This window comes from Rhamphochromis longiceps, linkage group LG12 (assembly GCF_057381845.1).
Source record: "Rhamphochromis longiceps isolate RC_006_pf linkage group LG12, R_longiceps_female_GT1.1, whole genome shotgun sequence".
NCBI lineage: Eukaryota > Metazoa > Chordata > Actinopteri > Cichliformes > Cichlidae > Rhamphochromis > Rhamphochromis longiceps.
Genome location: NC_140568.1, coordinates 39958354 through 39976528, shown reverse-complemented (window position 1 = coordinate 39976528; position 18175 = coordinate 39958354). Strand labels below are relative to the sequence as shown.

Sequence of the window (18175 nt, the reverse complement as noted above, 5' to 3'; positions counted from 1 at the left end):
CAAGAAAAAGTTCCTTTGGTTTCATTGAATTGATAATAGTTCCATTGAATCAATAAAATAATTAAAAAAAAACCTGATAATGAAGTTAAACAGTTTGATTAATAATTTCCCTAAAATTAAGCTGCTGGACTGAAAGAAAACCTCCCAAAACAAAACAAGACAAAAAAAAAACCCCAATTAAAATAAAGACTCACTTTACAATCAAATCTCAGTCTGACAGATTTTGATATCAGAGGTTTTGGCGTCTCCTGCATTTCCAACACTGAAATATGGGAAGAGTTTCTCAGTGAAAGTGTCTCTGTGAGTGTAGATGTGAGTCATGTCTTCAGGGTCATAGAAGGACACCTCCCCCCTGTCATAGTCCAGCTGGACTCTGATCCTCTGGAGACTCTTCTTCACTGTCACAGTCTGACCAACACAATTAGTGTATTTTCCACTGCGATAAACTAAACACCAGATTCCATATTTTGGTGAAACAAAACGCTCATTTTTGTCAACTGACTCTTTAATTAAACCCACAATCCATTCAGGATGGTCTCCCACCTCCACATCCCAGCTGTGTTTCCCTGAGCTGAAACCCTCAGATCCAAAAACAGTGGCAGTATAAGTGTTTCTCTCTGGATTATCAGGAAGCTGCTGCTTTGTGTCTCCTTGTCTCACACTGGTCAGATCATCAGACAGATAGAGACAGCAGTTTGCAGTGTTTGGGTCCAGAATGACAGGACTGAAGTGGACCTTCTCCTTCATCTTCTCCCACACTCTGAAGGACAGGTTGCCCAGGTGTTTGGCCACATCTATCAGTGCTCCTGAGACCAGCTGTGGATCTGACACTGAGCTCTGGGCTCTGGCTCTGCTCTGAGTGTCTTTATAACTGCTGAGGAATGGCACGCTGTGTTTCTGCAGCTCTTCTTCAACAGCAGAGATGCTGTCTGACAGAGAGGAGATCTGCTCCTCAATCATCTTCATCTCTCTGCTGATAGTCCTCCCCTTCTGCTCCTCTTCCTCCCTCAGAGCTGCCAGTCTGGACTCCTCTTCCTCTTTCAGGAACTGCTGGAGCTTGTTGAACTCTGCTCTGATCTGCCTCTCTGTGGACAACAGCTGCTTCTTGGAGTGTTGAATCACTTTATTGTATGTTTTCTTCACCTGTTTGTATTTGTTCCTCTTGTCCTGCAGAGACTTTAAGTCAGATTTCAGCTGCTCCTTCAGGTCACTGACTGCTTCTTCTACAGGAACCACTTTGTGACTCTGGTGGAGAGAAAAGTCACACACGGTACACACAACTCTCTGCTCGTCCACACAGAACAGTTTAGGCTCTTCCTCATGTTTACTGCACACCACTGTTAATTTCTTCTCTCTCTTTTCTGTCTCAGATGATCCAGATTTCTGTCTCCCAGCAAATGAATCAGCAAGTTCTTTCAGTGTAAAGTTCACAAATGGATGATCCTTTGAAGATTTTCTTTTACAAATGGGACAGTTTTTGTTTTTAGTTTGTTCCCAGAATTTCTGCAGGCAGCTTGAACAGAAGCTGTGGTTGCAGCTCAGAGACACAGGATCTCTGAAAGTCTCTGAACACACATGGCAGCTCAGGTAATTTTCAAACAGTTTCTCAGCCATTTGATCTTTAAGTAATTTTAACTCACCAAATTAGTGTCTCTCGAACTTTCTGATTAAAATCCTCCAAATGTCTGTTTTTCAGCAGAGATCTGACTCCCTGTAATGGCGTCTCAGCTCAGTTCAGTAGTGTCGGAATTTACTTTCATTCTCATTTTGAATTTTCGTGTCCGCCAGAGGGCGCTGTCTGTGTCATTTAAACAGTTTTCAGTTTGTGCTCTTTAAAACGACACAAAAGCGATAATGTCTTAACCTCTTAATTAAAAACAAAAGAAAAGCTAAACAGAACATAAAAACGACACAAAGAAGATGAAGCTGTGGTGTTTCAGAAGTTCATGTAGCACAAGTCAACGTGTTCTCAGAGTTTTTATCTGCAGTTTGAACTAAAGTTCAAAAGGACAGAAACTTAGATTAATCACAAGGTTTAGATTGTCAACCTACCAGAGTCCTGCTCTCACACTCAAAAAAAAGAAGAAAAATTCTTGACCCTCATGAACATGAAGCAATAATTTTGAGTAAAATGCAGCTGAAATACATAAAATTAAAAGTTCATTGTTTCAAATAATACATCATTAAAATATGCTTGTTATAAACTAAATGTATACCAGTGAAGTTTATTTCCTTTGACCAGATTCCATTAAAGATTTCTCTATCATTGTAAACTGACATCCTGTAAGTAGTCAGAGTTCAAGATCACAGGATCTCTGAATGTCTCTGAACACGTCACAGTTTAGGCAAGTTTCTACAGTCATCAAATGTAACATCTTTACAGCTTGTACCTTACAGTCCTTCAAGAAAGCAAAGTTGTTTTAGAGAATTCACATGTTGTAATGGTGTTCTAGTTAATTAATAAACACCAAACACACTACTGTCTGCTTTTACTTCCTGGGCTGTGGCCTCAAACCTGCATAAGCTGTTAAACTTTTAGACTCCAACTTTCAAGTTTGCCTTGAACTGAAATGTGATGAACTGACCAGTGTTAGAGATGTCACCAAAATAATAAATAGAAAACAAATACAAGAATAACAGTGGGCAACAAGAAACCAGAAATGCTAATAAATGGAAATAAACAAACTGATGTAAACTTGTTGATATGACATTAAACTGTGTCAATCACATCCACTTTTTTAAATGAAAAGTAACACTGTAGACCTCTTATAAATGCATTAAATGAATCCATGACAAGACAACTGATACTTTATTTATCCCAGACGTTGTGACATTACTTTGTTACAGCAACCATTCACACACACACACACACACACACACACACACACACACACACACACACACACACACACACACACAAAGTGAAGTGTTCAATAAATCAATACATAATATGACACAATAAGGAGCTTACATCTAAACTGAATACAGGGATTGTGGTGTGAGGTGTAGATTTTCTGTATCCTTGTGGCAGTGAGGATGAAACAGTTGTTGAAGGAAGTGTTTATCTGCAGGTCCAGTAAGAGGTGCAGAGGATGGTCTGGGTCACCACAGCAGCAGTCATTAGGATGGAGGAATCCAAACAGGTTGGTGACTCAGCAATGATGAATTGTGTCATCAAGCACCACTCCCTGTTAAAAAATATTAACATACAATTACTGTTTTTAAGATAAATGCACCTGTGCAGTAACTGCTAGGAAATTAAAGACAAACATATTTATAGGAAACAACTGCAATGCTTTGAAGAGCTTAAAACACGAGAAGTTAAAGGAACTGAACATGTGTTGAAAGAAAAGGCAGAGGGTTTGGAGAACACGTGAAACAAGATTCAGCTGGACAGAAGTTTATTAAAGAGAAATGGGTTCTCCTCCAAGTTTTGTTCAGTAGATTTCACTTACAGATTCTCTCTAGTGATGTGAAGTCTAGCAGGTGTCTGCTCACAAAACTCATTTAACAAATATTTTGATCATTCATTTAAAGAAACAGCAGTGCACTGAAGACATTACTGTTACTAATAGAGTCAGTGTAAACAGATAAGTGCCGAGATAATGCTACAATGCACTGACTAACATGTCTAAGAAACCACAGTATCAATGTTAGGTTGCACAGTAAATGCACAGAGTCACATATAACTGTGTTAGGTCAATGATAATAATTTCATATTCTTCATATAAATGAATTTATGAAACACTGCACTAATTTAGGATTAATAAAAAAACATTCAAAAACATGTTTTTTTTATTCTGGAGAGATCACTGCATTACAGGAATGTGTACTTAGTCTTTTCACTAGGCTGATGCTAGTACACTCTTAGAAAGGATGTGTTAAAAATGAAACAAAGAAATTTGTTAATGCAGTAGTAACAATCTTTTTTTGTGAATTTTAACATAGCATGTAAAAAAAAAAAGTGTAAAAATCTTAACAGTTATTTTCAGAATCCAACCAACAACAGGACCTAAAACTAGCAGCTCAGTAATTGGGTACTAGTCTTGTCTTTAGTCCAGGGGTGGGGGGACCTCCAGGCCTCAAGGGTCAGTCTCCTGTAGGTTTTACATGTGCCCTTGATCCATCCCAGCTGATTTATATTGCTAAATTACCTCCTCAGCATGTCTTGAAGTTATACCGAGGCCTGGTAAGGAACTAATCATTAAGGTGTGTTGATCAATGGTGATATCAAAAACCTGCAGGACACTGGCCCTTGAGACCTGGAGTTCATAACCACTGCTTTAGTCAATTAAGAAGTTTCACAGTTTGCTGTTCACACTCAAAAAATTTGAAAACCAAAGAAATCATCATTCAGATGAAATGCGAGAAATATTCAGAAAACATCAATTTACAAGAAACAAGAATATAAAAAGATTTTGATATCAGATGTGCTGGATTTATATTTTATTAATGTCATTTGTATTTATCCATCCATCCATCTTCATCCGCTTTATCCGAGGCTGGGTCGCGGGGGCAGCAGCCCAAGCAAAGAGGCCCAGACCTCCCTCTCCCCAGCCACCTCCTCCAGCTTATCCGGGGGAACACCAAGGCATTCCCAGGCCAGCCGAGAGATATAATCTCTCCAGCGTGTCCTGGGTCTGCCCCGGGGCCTCCTCCCGGTGGGACATGCCTGGAACACCTCACCCAGGAGGCGCCCAGGGGGCATCCTTGTCAGATGCCCGAACCACCTCAGCTGGCTCCTTTCGATGTGGATGGCCGAACTTCTCACCCTATCTCTAAGGGACAGGCCAGCCACCCTTCGGGGGAAGCTAATTTCTGCCGCTTGTATCCGCGATCTCGTTCTTTCGGTCACTACCCACAGCTCGTGGCCATAGGTGAGGGTAGGGACGTAGATCAACCGGTAAATTGAAAGCTTCGCTTTTACACTCAGCTCCCTCTTCACCACGATGGACCGGTACAGCGTCTGCATTACTGCAGCTGCAGCCCCAATCCATCTGTCGATCTCCGGCTCCCTTCTCCCATCACTTGCGAACAAGATCCCGAGATACTTGAACTCCTCCACTTGGGGCAGGAACTCATCCCCGACCCGGAGTGGGCACTCCACCCTTTCATTTGTATTTAGAGGCATATAATCATTTATGCTTAGAAGTATATAGTTGATTGCATATTGAAAGAATGTCTCATCCTAGGAGGTCTGTAACAACTCTGTGTAGCATGAAGAGGGGAGTTCGTTCACTGCTCTTCAGAGTGTTCTGGTATAGATCACACACCTCCTAGGATCATGAGAGAGGTCGTATCTTCTCTTGCTGATATAGGGTATAGCAAACACCAGTGATGGGAATGATGGCGTTACAAGTAACGGCGTTACTAATGGCATTACTTTTTTCAGTAACTAATTACTATTCCTATCCAGTTGTTCAGTGATGACGCGACGAATCCTACTTCCGGGTCTAAAGTAGTCTGTGTTTAATATGGCTTTTGTGTTGTTAACATGTTTAATGTTATGTATTTTCTTCTATTTGATCTCAAAAAGCTCCTAAAACAGTCAGTGATCACTGTTGACCTCCCTCGGCTTTTATTACCGCTAATCATTTATTTAAGCTCAGTTTTTAAAACCTTACGATGTAACTACAGCCCAGCCCATGCAGCAGTATATGAATGACTAACCTCGTATTGTGGATGGATTATCTCAGTTGTTCTCCTGGCTGAAGTTTGGTCCTTTTACAGCATCCTGCCATGCGATTACATTTGTTCCTGACCACCGAGAACACTCACATTAACTTTTATCGAGTGGAAAAAAAGTTAGCTTGTTTATATTATGCTAACATAGCTGTGTCGCTAGCGGTCACGTAGCACATCATTATATACCAGCTAGCCCAACTTCAGTAACCCTACAAACGTCACTGCTGTTTAGTTTTCTGTCTTCATTTATGCTGGAAGTGATAGCAGAGCTGTACGTTTTAATTTGTTTCCAAAACCCCGCAGTCAGGACATGCTATATTGTATTTAGATAGAAGCTAGCGAGCTAACTCCCTGCTAACTTCTAACTCCGTTAAATGTCATAAATTCCGTTTTCATGGATGCCTGGATGTTAAACTCAATTGTTACACCTGGTAGAGCAGAACGCTGATCATTTTATTAAAGATGAAAGACTTTAGACAGTTTTTCAACTCTCAGTAATCCCATAGTGATCGTTTGATATATGGACCTGCAGCGGAGTTTAGACCCAGACACGGCTAGTGACGTCAGACTGAACAACCGGATTGTTACAACGGTATTACAGTTACTAACGAGAAAATTTATGTGGCATCTTATTGAATGCAGAACAGCTGATTGTTCTGTAAATAGTTTGAAATTGTTATTTAAAAAATCAAGGTAAAAAGTAAATGGATGCAAATAAATGGTTTATATGGATGCATGGTTATTTGTTTGCAAACTTTGCAAAACTTGTGCATGAGATTTTAAAATTGACAATTTATATTTGCATTTAAAGTTATGAATTATGATTCATTAAACATGTTTGTGGTTGTTACAGTAAAAATATAACTTTTTCTAGTGGATTTTATGTTTTTTGTCTGATTTTAGATCAATTGTGTTAATACAGTATGTCAAAATGAAAACATAACTGTAAATTCAGACACATGAGGTTGTGCTGAAAAGGATGATACCAAACAAGGCAAAGTAAATAGTTTTTAAAGATAAAATGTTGAGGAAAAATCAAAAGTAGTTAAAAATGGGCAATTATACCCTGGACACCAGTGGGTTAAACGTTTTTTTAAAGTAACGCAATAGTTACTTTTCAACTATTAATTACTTTTAGAATATTGTAACTCAGTTACTTTTTTGAAGAAGTAACTATAATTAACTACATTTTCAAAGTAACTTGCCCAACACGCAAACACACGTATATCTGTTTGAGTGTAAGAGCCCTTTGTCTATGTGAACTGCTAGACTCCTGGCACCAGCTTTGGGGAGTCTTCTCAGGGACACACACACACACACACACACACACACACACACACACACACACACAGAGAGAGAGACAAGGTATTCTTTGTATACATGTACTGTATACTTGTGTAATACGTTAATGAACCTATGCATATTCATGTAACCACAATAAAAGGAGTGCTGCAGGGAACCTGGCTGAGTGTCTGATGGAGGTCAAGTGGGTGGAACGACACTTAGCTCCAGTTGGGTCTCCCTCAAATCTTGCTTTGCTGTGCAGTAGAATTGTCTCGTTCCAGCGGTGGGGTTGTGCTAGACAGACCCATTAAAATGTTTTTGCATTTCCTGCCTTTCCGACACCAAAATATGGGAACAATTTCTCAGTGAAAGTGTCTCTGTGAGTGTAGATGTGAGTCATGTCTTCAGGGTCATAGAAAGACACCTCCCCCCTGTCATAGTCCAGCTGGACTCTGATCCTCTGGAGACTCTTCTTCACTGTCACAGTCTGACCAGCACCATTAGTGTATTTTCCACTGTGACAAACTAAACACCTGATTCCATATTTTGGTGAAGCAAAACACTTTCCCTTTCTGTCAACTGACTCTTTAACTAAACCCACAAGCCAGCCAGGATGGTCTCCCACCTCCACCTCCCAGATGTGTTTCCCTGAGCTGAAGCCCTCAGAGCCAAAGATAAAGGCATACTCAGTGTTTCTCTCTGGATTATCAGGAAGCTGCTGCCATGTGTCTCCACATCTCACACTGGTCAGATCATCAGACAGATAGAGCCAGCGGTTTGCAGTGTTTGGGTCCAGAATGACAGGACTGAAGTGGACCTTCTCCTTCATCTTCTCCCACACTCTGAAGGACAGGTTGCCCAGGTGTTTGGCCACATCTATCAGTGCTCCTGAGACCAGCTGTGGATCTGACACTGAGCTCTGGGCTCTGGCTCTGCTCTGAGTGTCTTTATAACTGCTGAGGAATGGCACGCTGTGCTTCTGCAGCTCTTCTTCAACAGCAGAGATGCTGCCTGACAGAGAGGAGATCTGCTCCTCAATCATCTTCATCTCTCTGCTGATAGTCCTCCCCTTCTGCTCCTCTTCCTCCCTCAGAGCTGCCAGTCTGGACTCCTCTTCCTCTTTCAGGAACTGCTGGAGCTTGTTGAACTCTGCTCTGATCTGCCTCTCTGTGGACAACAGCTGCTTCTTCATGTGTTCCCTCATTTCATTGTATGTTTTCTCCACTTGTTTGTATTTGTTCCTCTTGTCCTGCAGAGACTTTAAGTCAGATTTCAGCTGCTCCTTCAGGTCACTGACTGCTTCTTCTACAGGAACCACTTTGTGACTCTGGTGGAGAGAAAACTCACACACAGGACACACAGCTCTGTCTTCATCCTCACAGAATAGTTTATATCCTTCTTGATGTATGTTGCAAACCACCGCCACTTCTTTTTCTTTTTCTGTCAGAATTTCTGCAGGCAGCTTGAACAGAAGCTGTGGCTGCAGCTCAGAGACACAGGATCTCTGAAAGTCTCTGAACACACATGGCAGCTCAGGTAATTTTAAATAACTTTTTCATCCATTTGATCTTCCCTCTTCACCAAATTCCTGTTGAATTGTCTGTTCTTCATAGTCGTATTTTTCAGCAGGAGATCTCACACCTTGCAGTGGAATTTAAAGTCTGTTTGACAGTGTGGAAATGTTTTCATTCATGACTGTTAAAAACAAGTCAACCAGCAGATGGTGTTGTCGTAATACAATCTTAGAAGATCTTGGCAGTTTTGTTTCCATACAGAAAGAAAATAAAAGAAGAAAATTATATGTTGAGCTCTCAGGATTTGCTTTTACTTAAATAAAGTATAAAAATAACAGAAAGAAGGAGAAATCTGAGTTGTTTTAGTCTGCTGAGGAGGATTTCAACTGACAGATACTAAACCAGTTTTACAACATTTTTGTTTTTCAGCAACTGCCACAGGAAACACTTTCCCAGCATGACCTTAACAACAACATCAACATGCATAGACAATAAAGAAATCTTTTCACATTTTTTATCAAATCCAAATCAAGACTGAACCAAAAGACAAAGTGTAAAATGTTAAAAAAAAAGAGCAGTCATGTTTTAATCAAGGTGATACAAAAGTCAGAAACAGACACATTGTTACAAAATGCCTATCCCAGCTGTCATATCAAGACAGTCTAGTCTGCCCCAGGGCCAACACAAGGAGACAAATGACCGTTTTCACCCTCATTCACACCCACGGCCATTTTGAAATCATCAGTTAACTGTGGGAGTAGTTGGTGGAAACCCAGGCAAACAAAAAGCCAGTTGCTGGATTCAAACTCAGGACTTTCTTGCTTCTTGCCACCACGCTACCATATTCAGACACAGTACAAGGTTTTAATGAATATATCTGCAATATTTTCTGAGATTAGTCTTGATTTTTTTGTTTTACTTGTGAACTAAGGTTACTGAAGCAAATCATATTACATATGAAAAAGTGTCATAGAGTGAAACTAAATTGTGTTATAATACAGTTTTTCAAGTTCCTGGGTACCACCGTCTCCCAGGAGGTGAAGTGGGAGACCAAGATCTTAAAAAGATCCAACAAAGGATGTACTTCCTGAGACAAGTGGGGAAGTACAGTCTTCCACATGAGCTGCTGATCCAGTTCTACACTGCAGTCACTGAGTCTGTCCTGTGCTCTTCCATCACAGTCTGGTATGGTGCAGCCACTAAACAGGACAGGAGCAGACTGCAGCGGACTGTACGGGCAGCTGAAAAAATCATCGGCGCCCCCTGCCCTCCACCCAGGACCTGCACCTCTCAAGAACCAGGAAACACGCAGGGAAAATCATCACAGACCCCTCACACCCTGGACACAGACTTTTTGACCTGCTGCCCTCTGACAGACGGTATAGAAGCCTGCAGACCAGGACCACCCGACACAGGAACATATTCTTTCCCCTCGAAGTGTGAAGTGGTGCTGGTTTCAGTCATTGTGCAAATTTACTGTTTATAAGATTGAGGAAACCTGCAGTCAGCTGAGACTGAACATGTCACTTGGATGAGTGACAAAATGTTTCTCCCACTGAAAACGCTTCATCCAGATGAACAGAATCAACTCTTGGAGTTGTATGAACAAAGCTGCAGAGATGTCAGATGAAGGTCCAACTTTATAATATTGGTGGTTTTTTTTTTGTATATTATATTTACTCCCAAGATGGAGACAAAGTTCATATTATCAAAGATTTTTTAAACATTTTATTTCCAGTTTCTCAAATTTTTAAATGTAAATAATTAAATGCTGTTAAGAAATATACTCTAAAACACTTCTTCAGTAAAGAGTCAGAGAAGAGAAACACACAGAACTTCTTGCTAGCAAGGGCAGCCTCCAGAACTGAGACTCGCGCTGAGAAACTGCCCCGGTCTTTATTTATACTTCAGTGGGTGCTTGTGTGTGTGTGTGTGTGTGTGTGTGTGTGTGTGTGTGTGGGGGGGGGGAATAAAAGGTGTGGCCCCATAAACAATTTCCCTTAACCTGCTGGTCTGGAAAATCCAACAGTTCATCTATATGTAAAAAAGCACTTAGACTAAAACTGACATAGCTACGTTAATCCTACCATAAAACAATAAAACAAGGTACGTCCTCTTCCCATGCTCCCAGGATGTGGGGGTGGACGCTAAAAGACCTTAGAATGTTACAGGACCCCTAGGATGAGACATTCTTTCAATATGTCACCAACTATATACTTCTAAACACAAATAATTACATGCAGTATTCTACCATATGCAAACTTATATCATTAAAATATTATACTGACTACTAAGTACAATTTCCTATTGACAAATGCTTTCACTTAATAGGTAAAACAGAACATTAAGACTGAACCAAGTTCATCTGTAATTATTTTAAATAGACAAATAAAACATCATTTTCTTGTATTTCCATAAACTCTGGGTCTAAATAAATCATTTGTCAGGAGTTATTCAGGAATGTTGAGTTACTATAATTGTCAGAGAAAGATGATGAGTGATTAATTAAAACCAATAAAACTTAATTTATTATTTTTGCCAACTGAATCTGTTTTAAACCCTGCTGCCAAAACTTGATATCAAGTCAGACTGAGATTTCATTATAAGGTGAACATTTTCTTATGAGGGAAAGTTGCAGTGGCAAAGCTTTATTGTAAATCTTTGGTTTTTTTAACTTTCTTATTATTGGCAAACATATTGTCTATGGCTGATTAATATTTTACTCATCAGCATCAGCAGTGAAGTTTTGTTTATTGTTATAGTTATTTTTCCTGAAAATCAGCTCTCAGGCATTTAACCCAGCATTTAGTGTTATTTAATCTAAACACGTTCATCACAGAAATTATAATATTGGTGCTTTATTCATACATTATATTTACTCATAAGATGGAAACAAAGGTCATATTTTTGTTTACGGAAAATGTTTTTTAAACATTTTATTTCCAGTTTCTCACATTTTTAAATGTAAATCACAAATGTTGGAAATAACTTCACTTAACAGGTAAAACAGAACATTAAGACTGAGCCGAGTTCATCTGTAGTTCAATGCAAGTTTAAACACATTCATCACAGAAATCTCTACCTTTATTGTTGTTTTTAAATTAAATTGATTTCTTAGAATAAAAGAACATTTGATTCTTGGGATTTCTTCAATACTCTTGTTGTACTGAAACTGTTTTCTTGAATCAGTTGTAGCACTGATGTCACTGTAAAACAGATTTATAAGATAATGGACCTGTTCTGGGGTCACAGGAGTGATGGAGCAAAGCACAGTGAAGAAACCTTGAAAAAAAGCTGCCATCTTTAATAAAACAGGAACACATAAACACAATCAGTTGATGTTAAATAGGTCACACTTATCTTTCCTTTTGTTCCAAATCTGACAGCTCAGTTGTTGATTTAAACTTTAGTTTTTGATATAAGAATCAGAAACCTTCAGTCTCAGAATTTACTTCTTTAAAAGACTTTAAAAGAATTAAAGATCAGTCTGTTCTGTGCAGGACTAATGAAGCCAATTTAGTGTTATGTGCTCATTTAACTTGTGCTCATTATTAGTCACTCTGACTAGTTTCTGTCTTGCATGAGCAATCAAATGTGATCAAAACACTTTTTGGTGTGTTGAGCCTTTAATGCAGAGTTCCTGTAGAGAAATCCAGTTTGGCTCAAAACAAGAAAATAATATCACTCAATATTATTAAAGTCTGAATAATCACACTTACATTCAGGTCAGTCTGATCAGCTCAAATCCAGAGTCCTGCTTTGAAAAAGCAAATTGTCTCTTTATGATCAACTCAAACCGATGTTTGAAGTGAACTGAGACGGAGTCAGATCTTTGCTGAAAAACACACATTTGGAGGATTTTAATCAGAAAGTTGAAGAGACACTAATTTGGTGAGTTAAAAATACTTAAAGATCTGCACGGTCGTTTGATGAATATTTATTAGTTTCATTTGTCTTCTGGAATGCTTCTGGTTGTTTGTTGGTGTGATCTGCTCCTGTTCCCTCGCTTCCCTGCGTTCAAGTTGGAGGGAGTGTGTTTGTGTTTGTGTGTGTGCTGTGGTATGTTGGTTTTTGTTGCCACACCTGGGATTAAAAACTCACCTGTTGCCGATCTGCCTGTCAATGAGCCCGACTTAAGAGAGCAGTGGAGCGGCAGTTGGCGTGGGATTGTTATACTAGGAACACAGTTAGTTGTCCAGCTCATATGATCGTTGTTTCTGTTATCTCCTGTGAACTGGTTTAAGTGTTTTTGTCAGCTGGTGAATAGGACTGTACTCACTGTGATATCTCTCGTTTCTAGGTCAAATGCGGAAACATGTGGAGGGAGCAGTACACTGTGTACAAAGGCACCAAGGAGGACAAAACTTCACCACATATCAAGGAGAGGAATCACAGCCTGGGAATGACTATGACAGGGGGGAGGTGTCCTTCTATCACCCTGAAGACATGACTCACATCTACACTCACAGAGACACTTTCAGTGAGAAACTCTTCCCATATTTCAGTGTTGGAGAAGCAGCAGATGCCAAGACATCTGATATCAAAATCTGTCAGACTGAGATTTGATTGTAAAGTGATTGTTATTTGACTTTTAACTCTGTGTATGTGTTCTCTTAGATACATTCTTGTTTCTTTAAACAAGAGTATTCTGAATATTTTCAGAATATTTTTCATGTTGTTAATTTAAATTCTAAGTGTGAACAGTAAGCTGTGACACTTCTAAAAAAAAGGATTAATCGGTAAACTTATATCCCTTCACCAAGAGACGACTGTACAACTAAGTTATCTTCATTATCCTGATTATCAGCATTTTGTTTCAGTCAAATAACAATTTTTAGTATTTTACTTTAAAGATCTCCAAATTCACACCTAATCTGTATGTTTATACAAGATTAGTTGCGAGAATGTGTGAAATATTGAGACAAAAAGCAGCAGCTTCAGAGAGAAATCCAGAAAAGGTGTCCAAAGAGAAACAGATAAACTAATCTGGAGAGAAACAGAAAATATTCTTTTGTTTTTGGCTCTGAGGGCTTCAGCCCAGAGAAACACAGCTGGGAGGTGGAGGTGGGAGACCATCCTGACTGGCTTGTGGGTTTAATTAAAGAGTCAGTTGACAGGAAGGGAGAGCTTTTCCTTTACCAAAGTATAGAATTTCATGTTTGCTGCATCACAGTGGAAAATACTATGATGGTGATAGTAAGACTGTGACAGTGAAGAAGAGTCTCCAGAGGATCAGAGTCCAGCTGGACTATGACAGGGGGGAGGTGTCCTTCTATCACCCTGAAGACATGACTCACATCTGCACTCACAGAGACACTTTCACTGAGAAACTCTTCCCATATTTTGAGGTTGGAAATGCAGGAGATGCAAAACATCTGATATCAAAATCTGCTAAACTTTAAAGTGAGTCTTTATTTTAACTGTGTATGTGATGGGCGGGTTTTTATATTCTTGTTTCTTTTAAATACATAGTTTCTGAATATTTCTCATGTTTCTTATGTAAATATTTGATCAGGTCAAAATCTGAATGATTTCTTTGCTTTTCAAAGTTTTTGAGTGTGAACAGCAAACTGTGACACTTATTAACTGACTAAAAGCAAGAGGGGGCGAAGTCCAGGCCTTGAGGGCCGGTGCCCTGCAGGTTTTAGATATCACCATTGATCAACACGCCTGAATCAAATGATTAGTTCATTACCAGGACTCGGTATAACTTCAAAACATGCTGAGGAGGTAACTTCAAAATCAGCTGTGTTGGATCAAGGACACATCTAAAACCTGCAAGACACCAGCCCTTGAAGCCTGGAGTTCCCCACCCCTGGACTAAAGACAGGACCAACACCCAGTTACTGAGCTGCTAGTTTTAGGTCCTGCTGTAGGTTGGATGTATGGACTTATGATTTTTTTTTTCCCCACCAGAATCTGACTCATGACATGTGAGAGTAAATTCTTCTGTGTTGTCAGTTTCAAGTATTTGTCCTGACCCTCTACTTGATAACCTACAGAAGATGAACGTTTCACAAACATGACTACAAAGGCACAGTCACACACAAACACTGAAACAAATAATAATTTAGTAATAATATCTTTGTTGTTTAATTGTGTTCATCATCCATCAGCAGAAACACACAACGATCATTAATGTCATGTCATATTGAGTTATATCAACAAGTTTATGTCAATTTATTTTTTTATTGGTATTTCTCACACTGGTCAGCTCATCACATTTCAGTTCATGACAAACTTGAAAGTTGGAGTCTAAAGGTCTAAAGTTTTATTCAGGTCTGAGGCCACAGCCCAGGTAGTAAAAGCAGATATTGTGTTTGGTGATTAATAATTAACTAGAAGACCATTACAACAGGTGAATTCTCTAAAAGAAGTTTGCTTTCTTGAGGGACTGTAAGGTACAAGCTGTAAAGATGTTACATTTGTTGAATGTAGAAACTTTTTCGAACTGTAACGTGTTCAGAGATATTCAGGGATCCTGAGTCCTTGAGCTCGAACTACTTACAGGATGTAGTCAGTTTACAGTATTACAATTGTTACTTTAATGAAATCTGATCACATGAAATGTACTTGACTTGTATACATTTGGTTTATAACAAGGATATTTCCCTTAATGATTTATTCTATTTTTGTATAAATAAGCATTTGGTTTGATATGTTTCAGTTGCATTTTAATAAAACGTATTATCTTTTTTTAGGGCGGGAGATGAGAGCAGGGGTCTGGCAGTTTGTCAATCTCAATGTTGAATCCAAATTTCTGACCTTGGCTACAACCACAACTTCTGTTCAAGCTGCAAACAAAACTTCTGAAAACAAGCTGACTTGTGATACTTGAACTTCTCAAACACCACAGCTTAATTTTCTTTGTGTCATTTTTATGTTCTGTTAGCATAAAAAGCTCAAAAGGTAAACATTTTTTACATTTTGGCTTTTATGTTTTTCTATGAAGCACAAACTGGAAAACTATCTGAATGACACAAACAGCGTCATCTGGTGGACACAAATGATATATTCATCTTTCAGTTTAACACGTCACTGTGATCCATGAAAATGAAAGTAAATTTCGACACTTCTGAACTGAGCTGAGACGCCATTACAGGGAGTCAGATCTCTGCTGAAAAACACACGTTTGGGGGATTTTAATCAGAAAGTTGAAGACACGCAAATTTGGTGAGTTAAAAATACTTAAAGATCAAATGGCTGAGAGAGCTCTTTTTGAAAATTTCCTGAGCTGCCATGTGTGTTCAGAGACTTTCAGAGATCCTGTGTCTCTGAGCTGCAACCACAGCTTCTGTTCAAGCTGCCTGCAGAAATTCTGGGAACAAACTAAAAACAAAAACTGTCCCATTTGTAAAAGAAAATCTTCAAAAGAAGGCCCTGGAGTGAACTATGCGCTGAAAGAACTTGCTGATTCCTTTGCTGGGAGACAGAAATCTGGATCATCTGAGACAGAAAAAGGAGAGAAGAAATTAACAGTGGTGTGCAGTAAACATGAGGAAGTGCCTAAACTGTTCTGTGTGGACGAGCAGAGAGCTGTGTGTCCTGTGTGTGACTTTTCTCTCCACCAGAGTCACAAAGTGGTTCCTGTAGAAGAAGCAGTCAGTGACCTGAAGGAGCAGCTGAAATCTGACTTAAAGTCTCTGCAGGACAAGAGGAACAAATACAAACAAGTGGAGGAAACATACAATAAAGTGATTCAACACTCCAAGAAGCAGCTGTTGTCCACAGAGAGGCAGATCAGAGCAGAGTTCAACAAGCTCCAGCAGTTCCTGAAAGAGGAAGAGGAGTCCAGACTGGCAGCTCTGAGGGAGGAAGAGGAGCAGAAGGGGAGGACTATCAGCAGAGAGATGAAGATGATTGAGGAGCAGATCTCCTCTCTGTCAGACAGCATCTCTGCTGTTGAAGAAGAGCTGCAGAAACACAGCGTGCCATTCCTCAGCAGTTATAAAGACACTCAGAGCAGAGCCAGAGCCCAGAGCTCAGTGTCAGATCCACAGCTGGTCTCAGGAGCACTGATAGATGTGGCCAAACACCTGGGCAACCTGTCCTTCAGAGTGTGGGAGAAGATGAAGGAGAAGGTCCACTTCAGTCCTGTCATTCTGGACCCAAACACTGCAAACCGCTGGCTCTATCTGTCTGATGATCTGACCAGTGTGAAACATGGAGACACAAAGCAGCAGCTTCCTGATAATCCAGAGAGAAACACTAAGTATGCCAATATTTTTGGCTCTGAGGGCTTCAGCTCAGGGAAACACAGCTGGGAGGTGGAGGTGGGAGACCATCCTGTCTGGTATGTGGGTTTAGTTAAAGAATCAGTTGACAGAAAGGGAGAGTGTCCTGCTTCACCTAAATATGGAATCTGGTGTTTATTGCATAACAGTGGAGAATACACTAATAGTGATGGTCAGACTGTGACAGTGAAGAAGAGTCTCCAGAGGATCAGAGTCCAGCTGGACTATGACAGGGGGGAGGTGTCCTTCTATGACCCTGAAGACATGACTCACATCTGCACTCACAGAGACACTTTCACTGAGAAACTCTTCCCATATTTTCATATTTGGAAAGCAGGAGACACCAAAACCTCTGATATCAAAATCTGTCAGACTGAGATTTGATTGTAAAGTGATTCTTTATTTTAACTGTGGGTTTTTTTTGTTGTTGTTGTTTTTGGGGGTCGTTGTTGCTTGTTTGTTTTGTTTTCAGTCCAGCAGCAGCTTGATTTTAGGGAAATTATTAATCAAATTGTCTAACTTCATTATTAGGTTTTATTTTATTTTGTTGATCTAGTGGAACTATTAGCAAATCAATGAAGAAAGAAACTTTTTCATGTGAAAATCTTGTGAACCACTCTAGTTTCTGTAAGAAACGTTTTCTTTTTCATATTCTTGTTTTTCAATTAATATATTTCACAATATTTCTCATGTTGTTGATGTTAAAATTTTGATAATTTTAAAATCTGAATGATGATGATTTCTTTGCTTTTCAAGGTTGTTGAGTGTGAACAGTAAACTGTGACACGTCTTCAACGAAGGATTAATGATTAAACTTGTGTCACATCAGCAAGAGTCAACTTTACATCTACAAGATCTAAATTATCCTGATTATCAGCATCTTGTTTTCAGTTAAATAATATTTTAAAGTAAAACATCTACTTTAAAAAAAAAAATCAAAGAATTGATTTATAAGTTCAGAAACTGTCTCATCAGTGTAACTACACTTGATATTATAAAAATGTTCTTTCTTGTGTTATTTTTAACTTTAATCAGCAGCTCTCTCTGTCTGTCTCTGACAGTTTAAAGGACTTCTGGATCCTCTGATGTTTTATAATCAGGTTTTAAGTTTGACTTTGAAACTTCAGTGTTTCAGTGAATGAAAATAGGTCCTACCTTTGATTTTTACCTCAATGTTGTTCTTTATTTGGTCTCTTTGATTATTGAGAATCACAAAATGTCTGTGTGACATGAAATAAATCAAATTCAGTGATTCTGTTGTTGTTGTGTTTGACTGAAAATCAGCTTTTCAGACACATTCAGTCGTTAGTTAAGATTTATTTAACATAGAAACTCGCTTTCATTGTTCTTTTTATATTTAACCGACTCCTTAGAATAAAATATTATTTGCTTCTATTAGTTTTTAAATATTCTTGTTGTGCTGAAGCTGTTTTATTGAAACAATCATAATCAGATTTT

The 18175-nt window shown here is 39.1% G+C and overlaps 2 protein-coding genes and 1 pseudogene across 3 annotated transcripts; 1 reads left to right on the top strand and 2 right to left on the bottom strand.

Annotated features, from left to right (window-relative positions):
• Nucleotides 1-201: 201 nt before the first annotated feature.
• Nucleotides 202-1614, bottom strand: LOC146657943 (E3 ubiquitin-protein ligase TRIM35-like). Its single transcript, XM_085427073.1, has one exon. It carries the CDS (start codon nucleotides 1612-1614, stop codon nucleotides 202-204), a length of 1413 nt encoding a protein of 470 aa, XP_085283199.1.
• Nucleotides 1615-7276: 5662 nt separating this feature from the next.
• Nucleotides 7277-8532, bottom strand: LOC146657942 (nuclear factor 7, brain-like; annotated as a pseudogene).
• A 1482-nt stretch (nucleotides 8533-10014) lies between these two features.
• LOC146657941 (nuclear factor 7, brain-like) lies at nucleotides 10015-17101 on the top strand. 2 transcript variants are annotated; one of them, XM_085427072.1, is made up of 2 exons: nucleotides 10015-10028; nucleotides 15694-17101. In XM_085427072.1, exons 1-2 carry the CDS (start codon nucleotides 10015-10017, stop codon nucleotides 17099-17101), a joined length of 1422 nt encoding a protein of 473 aa, XP_085283198.1. The 2 variants fall into 2 exon arrangements, with proteins under 2 accessions (XP_085283198.1, XP_085283197.1); XM_085427071.1 differs by lacking the exon at nucleotides 10015-10028 and having other exon boundaries at nucleotides 15479-17101.
• The last annotated feature ends 1074 nt before the right edge of the window (nucleotides 17102-18175 follow it).